Raw genomic sequence first — 7562 nt, forward strand, 5'->3', positions numbered from 1 at the left:
ATATTCTGTGTGTTATGAAAGAAAAATATAAATTTCAAATAGTCCTCAATTTGCCAAATTTTGTAAATGTGGTGTCTGGTGGCCTTACTGCGCAGTATTCATTAGCAGACAGCACCGTTTGAAGTGATTGGTGACTCATGCTTGGATTTAAAATCAACTGTTTGGTTCAGAATGAATGAACTACTGCAATCACCGCTTATTGCCAAAAGGTGGCGCCAAAGACAATGAAACTCAAATACTTGATTACCAGTTCAAATAAAACTTGCCTAATATCAATTGCAGAATTGTATCACAATATTATATAATCATGAGGACTCCACAGAAAGATTATATTTTGTAATATATATTTATGAATTGTGTTTTCTATATCACAGGCTGAGATTGCAAGAGGTTTTCCCTGACCGAAGAATTCTTCCCAAACACCACTATTTGGAGCATTATCCGCAGCTCATTGAGCAGTTTGGTCCCCTGGTTGCACTATGGACGATGCGTTTTGAGGCAAAACACAGCTTCTTTAAAAGGGTTGTGCGTCGCACAAACTGCTTCAAAAATGTGCTCTTATCATTGTCACAGAGGCATCAATTTCACATGGCACATCAGCTGCACCTGTACAGCTTCCCCACACCAACTCTGGAAGTTAAAAATGTTTCCTCCATTCCCATCGATGTTCTGAATGAGGAAATATCACATGCTGTGAGACAGAAGCACCCAAACCTGGATCTTTTGTGTATGGCAAAAGATGTGACTTATGAAGGCTTTAACTACAAGAATGGCATGATCATTTCACATGGGGAGCTTGCAGGTCTGCCAGAGTTTTGTGAGATCATTCAGATGATTGTTCTCCAAGAGAAGCCATTTTTGTTGTCAGACGGCTTGATGCGTGGTACACTGAACATTACAGAGCCTATATCCTGATATCATCTGCTAGGGGAATTCAACTGCTTGAACACCATAGTCTTACAGACCCATATCCACTGGCTGACTACACGATTCGAGGGAGGCGCCTTGTGGTTCCAAAAAGATATATACACGTCTAAGGTTATGACCAATTTTATTATAACCAGGTTTATGATTAAAAATGTGAGATTATACAGTGGAAATTACTCTGAACTCAATTTATTTGATTACTGGCATTACTGCATACATGATCTTAAATAGGCTTTTCATTACTTAACCTTATTCTCTTTCCCTCTCCTGCAGAATTTCACTCGTAGCTCCAAAACAGCAACTTCAACTGTGACCTTTTATCAGCCTTCTGAAGGTAGTGTCTTGGTATATACAAATATGTTCTGTATATACTGCTACTAGAGAAAGCCAGTCTGACTTGAAGTAATCTTATTCTCTCTCCGTTCCTGCCACTCCTCCCTCTCTCTCCCTCCATCCCTCCTTATCCTCCTCCCTTTCCTCCAGAATTTCACTCCAAGCTCAATAAGTTAGCAACTTCCTTCTGTGACCATAAGTCAGCTTTCTGAAGGTAAATATATATATTGTGTATATACTGCTTCTACAGAAAGCCAGTCTGACATCAAGTAATCTTATTCTCTTTCTCTCTCTCTCCTGCAGAATTTCACTCAGCTCCAAGACGGCAACTTCAACTGTGACCTTTTATCAGCATTCTGAAGGTAGGGTCTTGGTATAGAAAAATGTTCTGTATATACTGCTACTACAGAAAGCCAGTAATCTTATTATCTCTCCATTCCTGTCCTCTCTCTTTCTCTCTCCTCTCTTTTCTCCAGAATTTCACTCCAAGCTCAATAAGTTAGCAACTTCCCTCTGCAACCTTTTATTTTGTCAGCCACTTTCTGAAGGTAGATATACAGTATATAATAATGGTATATATTGGTAATACACAAAGCCAGTCTGACTTGAACTGTTCTTATTCTCTCTCCTTCTCTCTCTCTTTCGCTCTCTAACTCACTCAGACTCAAGAGCATGGCTGGAAAGAAGTCTGCAAAGCTGTTGGTTTTTCTGAGTGTAGACGACAAAAGAAAATTGTTGCTGCCAAATGGGATTCCAGAATCAGTGGAGGAGCTTGTTGATGATGTGAGGAGAGCTTGTGGATTGACTGGGAACTTCAGGATCCAGTACCAGGACAAAGATTTTGGTGATACATTTGTAAATTTGACATCTACTGGAGAACTTCAGGATCTTGGCACCATCAAGGTAATCCCTTTGCCTGATGAAGACACAGCTCCTGCACAGACAGCTGTTCATGTCAGCCTCAGTGGTGATGATGCCTTTTCCATTTCTGGTGAAACTGATGACACAGTACTCCTCACCTCAACTTCTTCTAGTCCTTCTTCAAGGACCCAACAGTGGCCTAAAGAGTTTCCCATTACAAGCTTTTCATATGACACTGAAGTCCAGTTAGATAGAGGAAATGCCGCTTTCAAGGCAAACGGAACAAGGTTGAAAGTCAGTCCTAGGATGAAGTCAGACATTCTGGAAAAGGTGTCTGATGAGATCTACAAGTATAAAGCTTACCCAAAAAGCTTAGACTTCTGTGAGGTTTCAGAGGCACTGATCAAGAAGCACCCCTGCTTGGCAGAGCCGGGGTCTTGGAATGGCTGCTATGGGTGGACACAGAGACTTAAAACCAGGATGGGAAACCTCCGTACCCAACTGAAGGGACTTGGATGCCCTGAGCTTGCTGTCAATGCTCTAAAGACCAAAGCTGCAGATGACGCCCATCCAGCAAAAAATGTCAAGCGACCTAAACGTGGTGAGGCCAACCATTTGCCGTCCTATCCAGCTGGCGAGACGGCAGACAATCTTGAGCTGGAGCGGCAGGTACTTTTGAAGGAGGTGAAGAAACGGAACAACGGGAGGATTATCCGAGAAAAAATGGCCAAGACATTTGCCCTTCGTAGACAAGAAATAGTGGAAAAGCAGGCCAGGGTGGAAGAGCTCCAGGAGCGATGGCCAGCGATGTTTCAAGTAGAAGAGGTATGAGTTGAATCACTGTCATATTTTACTACTATATTTTTGTTAGTATGTTGTGCTCTTGTTTTGCTGTGAAATTACATCCCTGAAAGTCATTTCAGCATTTACAGACAATAGACATTAGACACCAGAACAGGATCACTGGTCACTCTTCAGTAGTCAAAGCTTCAAAGTATTCCTGTGCGAGAATCTGACAGAATCTAGAATCATCTCTCAGCACTATCCAGTCAGGCAAACAACGCTGTATATTTTCCTGCTTTTTTGTTCTATGCCAGTCATATGCATTAACATGTAATGTGTTGTCTGATTTGTATATTTCAGATCAATGCTGAATTCCTACGGATCACAACGGTACCTCTACAAGCAAGATTCTTGTCCAGTTTGGATAAACAGAGCAGTCAGCTTCTCCAGGTCATTAGGAGCAAAGGTGGAGCAGTCGGTGAGAAAACCAGTGACATCCTTAAACCTTTGGATAAGGTATGAAATGCATATGTATTCAATTTCTGATTTCCTTATCAGTTCAGTTCTGTCGGTCAGTGAGTTCAAAGCTGATACATTTATTATCTTTTGATGTGTGTCTCTTGCTACAGAGTGTGGACTTGAACATCAGAAGAGAGTGCCTCCTGAAGTCCCTTGTGATATACCTGGGTGAAGATGCGAGCCACCTGATCAAAGAATACCAGGTTAGTCAGCAAATCATGGCAATGCACTGAGATCAGGCTCTTTTTTCTGTTAGATGTAACGGTTGGCCCTGGGCGTTTGATCAGACTAATAACTATCCAGGAGAATGGCACTGTGTCTTTACCTTTTCTTGCTGTCTTTCTCTCAATTCAATGTACTTTATTGACATGCCAGTATATAAACAATATTGCCAAAGCATGTAACAAACGAATCAGCAATTAACCAGCATTCCAAAAAGTTATTCTCATGCCCTTCCATATATCGTGCTCATTTGCCTCCACTGTCCACTTGGCTATCAGTGTGTCTGTTTGAGGAAAAATAAACCAGCAAACTTCTCATATTGATATATTCTTAATATTTGTCATACAACTGCCACCCCCGGGGACAATAAACTAAACTAACTTAATGGTCTGATTTCAGGTCGTCCAAAAGGAAGAGGCGGAGACGGAACTTGAACACGCCACCATGGCCATCTTTGTCTTCCGGAATGGTGATGCTCTCTCCCCTCCAGAAGACATTGGCATTGTCATCGACGGTGTGGAGGTACTAAATGAGTTGTCCTCAGTTGCATCGGCCTGTGCCATGCTATTTGGCCTGATTTATACACTCAACTTGAGCTATCCAGCCGAACTCAAATATGCCTTTGAGACCTTTCAAAAAATCATAATGGATATTGAAAGTAGGCAAATGTCACGAAGGGTACAGAATCTATGTGTTAAGCTGCAGGAGTGAGTGAATATCGAGCTTCCTTTGTGGGAAAATATGTGAACTATAGCTAAAACTGTCACATTGCTAGTTATCCTGAGCCTTAGTAATCACCCTGCCCATGTGAGAATATAGCTGGGTATCTGTAGGTTAAATGCTCACTTTGAACATATTAGTTATCCTGATCCTTAGCAATAATCACAGCAGAGATAAATGTTGATGGAACCGTTGCCCATGTGTAGCACGGAGAGAATACCTGTGTATCTGTATAAAATGCTCACTTTGAAGATAGACATTTTACTTGAACATTTTTGGCTAATGTAAAATGTCTTAAATGCAAAGAGAAAACATTGGTGTTATTCAAGTTCTTATACTTGCCAGGGTCAGATTTTTTATTTTTTATTATTGTGGCCATGTTTCTTGGTTTTAAAATGGACCATGCGTTTCTTGGGATTTAAATGGCACTAGTTTTAAAAAGGAGACTAGACTTTTGCCTTGTTAGATGCTGATGTGTTTTATATGGTTATTTCATGCATGTTGGTGGGCATTCACATTGAGTCTGGTGTTCGTTGATCAGTGGAGGGCAGTGCGGCTGTGTGGGGGTGTCAATACTTTGCCCGTTTTACGAGAGAGAGCTCTGATTTTGAATCCACCCAGCACAAGCTGTCCCTCGCTCTAAATGTGTGCACACAGGGATACAGCTGCTGGTCAGGTAGCTAATATCCTGTCAGAGATTTTGTATGTACGGATGTATGAATGTATGTGTCTGTGTGGGCAAATGGTTGTGTGTGTGTCTGGGTAGGTGGTAGTATGTGTGTGTATGTGTAGCTGCTTGTGTGTGTTAGTAGATGCTTGTGTGTGTGTGTGTGTGTGTGTGTGCATGTATGTGTGTAGGTGGTTGGATGTGTTTGTTAGGTGGTTGTGCGTCTGAGTGAAGGTGGTTGTGCGTCTGATTGAGTGTGTCTGTGTTGGTAGGTGGTTGTGTGTGTCTGTGAGTAGGTGCTGCATGTCTATGTGAGTAGGTGGTGCATGTCTGTGAGTAGGTGGTGCATGTCTGTGAGTAGGTGGTGCATGTCTGTGAGTAGGTGGTTGTGTGTCTGTGAGTAGGTGGTTGTGTGTCTGTGAGTAGGTGGTGCATGTCTGTGAGTAGGTGGTGCATGTCTGTGTGAGTATGTGGTTGTGTGTCTGTGAGTAGGTGGTGCATGTCTGTGAGTAGGTGGTGCATGTCTGTGAGTAGGTGGTTGTGTGTCTGTGAGTAGGTGGTTGTGTGTCTGTGAGTAGGTGGTTGTGTGTCTGTGTGAGTAGGTGGTGCATGTCTGTGAGTAGGTGGTTGTGTGTCTGTGTGAGTAGGTGGTGCATGTCTGTGAGTAGGTGGTTGTGTGTCTGTGAGTAGGTGGTTGTGTGTGTGTCTGTGTGAGTAGGTGGTTGTGTGTGTCTGTGTGAGTAGGTGGTTGTGTGTCTGTGAGTAGGTGGTTGTGTGTGTCTGTGAGTAGGTGGTTGTGTGTGTCTGTGTGAGTAGGTGGTTGTGTGTCTGTGTGAGTAGGTGGTTGTGTGTGTCTGTGTGAGTAGGTGGTTGTGTGTCTGTGAGTAGGTGGTTGTGTGTGTGTCTGTGAGTAGGTGGTTGTGTGTGTCTGTGTGAGTAGGTGGTTGTGTGTGTGTGTGTGGGTGGTGCATGTCTATGTGAGTAGGTGGTTGTGTGTCTGTGAGTGAGTGGTGCATGTCTGTAGGTGGTTGTGTGTGTGTGTGTGTGGGTGGTGCATGTCTGTGAGTAGGTGGTTGTGTGTGTGTGTGTGGGTGGTGCATGTCTATGTGAGTAGGTGGTTGTGTGTGTGTGTGTGTGGGTGGTGCATGTCTGAGTAGGTGGTTGTGTGTGTGTGTGTGTGGGTGGTGCATGTCTGTGAGTAGGTGGTTGTGTGTGTGTGTGTGTGTGGGTGGTGCATGTCTGTGAGTAGGTGGTTGTGTGTGTGTGTGTGGGTGGTGCATGTCTGTGAGTAGGTGGTTGTGTGTGTGTGTGTGCAGGTGCATGTCTGTGAGTAGGTGGTTGTGTGTGTGTGTCTGTGAGTGAGTAGGTGGTGCATGTATGTGTGTGAGTTGGTGGTTGTGTGTGTCTGTGTGAGCAGGGGGTTGTGTGCGTGTGCTAAATGCATGCAGCCTAAACGCACTACCACCTAATAAATGAAGGGAGCGCTGGACCCAATGTGAATCCAGCCTTACTGCCACCAATTGTCTCTCAAAATATGTTCTGAGGGATGAGGAACCTTTTGTTGGATCAATGTGTTTTAGGCTTTAAAAAGTATTTAATTTCACATTTAAAAATTATTTAATTTTACATTTACATGTTATTTTTTATAAATAAGTCTTTTTTTTTAATGCATAGATCTTTATATTTTATTTAAAGAGTAGCCTAGCTCACCTCAAAACCATTTGTAAAGGTTTGAATTAATGTGATTTTAATTGAATAAAAGAAATGTTATAAATTGAACTTGTGTCTTTTCAGAATTTCAACCAACTTGATTTTTCAATTTGGAAGAAAGTAACTTGATTACTTGTAACAGGTTGAAGCAATTTCATTAATTTTTATGAAAGGGAAAAAATACATTAGATTCATACAGCATATTACTTTGTAGTGGTGTAAGATTTTGTCTCAAGCCAGGGTAAAAATATAAGTTTATGCAAAGTGTAAAAAAAATAAGTTGTAAGTAGAAATTATGATTTCATTATATTTGAAAATTTTCATTGGTTTTAATTATTTTTTTGATTTAACATTAGAAAATTATTTCCTTTGTTCAAACTTACTTTTTTAATTTGAGAAAAACTAAAAATTTGCTGTAACAAGTTGAAATTATGATTTCAATATATTTGAAAACTTTCATTGGTTTTAATCATTTTTTTTAATTTAACATTACTACACATTTGCTTTGTTCAAACTGATTTTTTTTAACTTGAGAAAAACTAAAAGAATTAGGTGTAACAAGTTGACGCAATTTTTTTAATTTGATCCAAAGTATCACTTTTTACAGTGCACCACCACCAACACAACAACCACCACCAACACAACAACAACCACCACCAACACAACAACAACCACCAACACAACAACCACCACCAACACAACAACCACCACCAACACAACAACCACCACCAACACAACAACAACCACCACCAACACAACAACAACCACCAACACAACAACAACCACCAACACAACAACCACCACCAACACAACAACCAAC

The 7562-nt window shown here is 41.5% G+C and overlaps 1 protein-coding gene and 1 long non-coding RNA gene across 2 annotated transcripts; both read left to right on the forward strand.

Annotated features, from left to right (window-relative positions):
* The first annotated feature begins 1198 nt into the window (after positions 1 to 1198).
* On the forward strand, positions 1199 to 2043 carry LOC311328365. The gene is made up of 4 exons (XR_014631215.1): positions 1199 to 1261; positions 1411 to 1474; positions 1564 to 1622; positions 1923 to 2043. It is a non-coding gene; the product is annotated as an uncharacterized lncRNA (long non-coding RNA).
* Positions 2044 to 2385: 342 nt separating this feature from the next.
* LOC311328363 (uncharacterized protein) lies at positions 2386 to 4631 on the forward strand. The gene is made up of 4 exons (XM_084462342.1): positions 2386 to 2946; positions 3265 to 3420; positions 3534 to 3626; positions 4045 to 4631. Exons 1-4 carry the CDS (start codon positions 2428 to 2430, stop codon positions 4354 to 4356), a joined length of 1080 nt encoding a protein of 359 aa, XP_084318468.1. The 5' UTR covers positions 2386 to 2427; the 3' UTR covers positions 4357 to 4631.
* The last annotated feature ends 2931 nt before the right edge of the window (positions 4632 to 7562 follow it).

This window comes from Borostomias antarcticus, assembly GCF_949987555.1.
Source record: "Borostomias antarcticus genome assembly, contig: scaffold_248, whole genome shotgun sequence".
Classification (NCBI taxonomy): Eukaryota; Metazoa; Chordata; class Actinopteri; order Stomiiformes; family Stomiidae; genus Borostomias; species Borostomias antarcticus.

What these genes read in the sequence shown, in the direction of transcription:
- LOC311328363 (XM_084462342.1), top strand. Translation starts at nt 2,428, where the DNA reads ATGAAGTCAGACATTCTGGAAAAGGTGTCTGATGAGATCTACAAGTAT. An exon ending in TCCTTAAACCTTTGGATAAG is followed by an intron (nt 3,421 to 3,533) that starts GTATGAAATGCA and finishes CTCTTGCTACAG; the next exon opens with AGTGTGGACTTGAACATCAG. An exon ending in ACCTGATCAAAGAATACCAG is followed by an intron (nt 3,627 to 4,044) that starts GTTAGTCAGCAA and finishes GTCTGATTTCAG; the next exon opens with GTCGTCCAAAAGGAAGAGGC.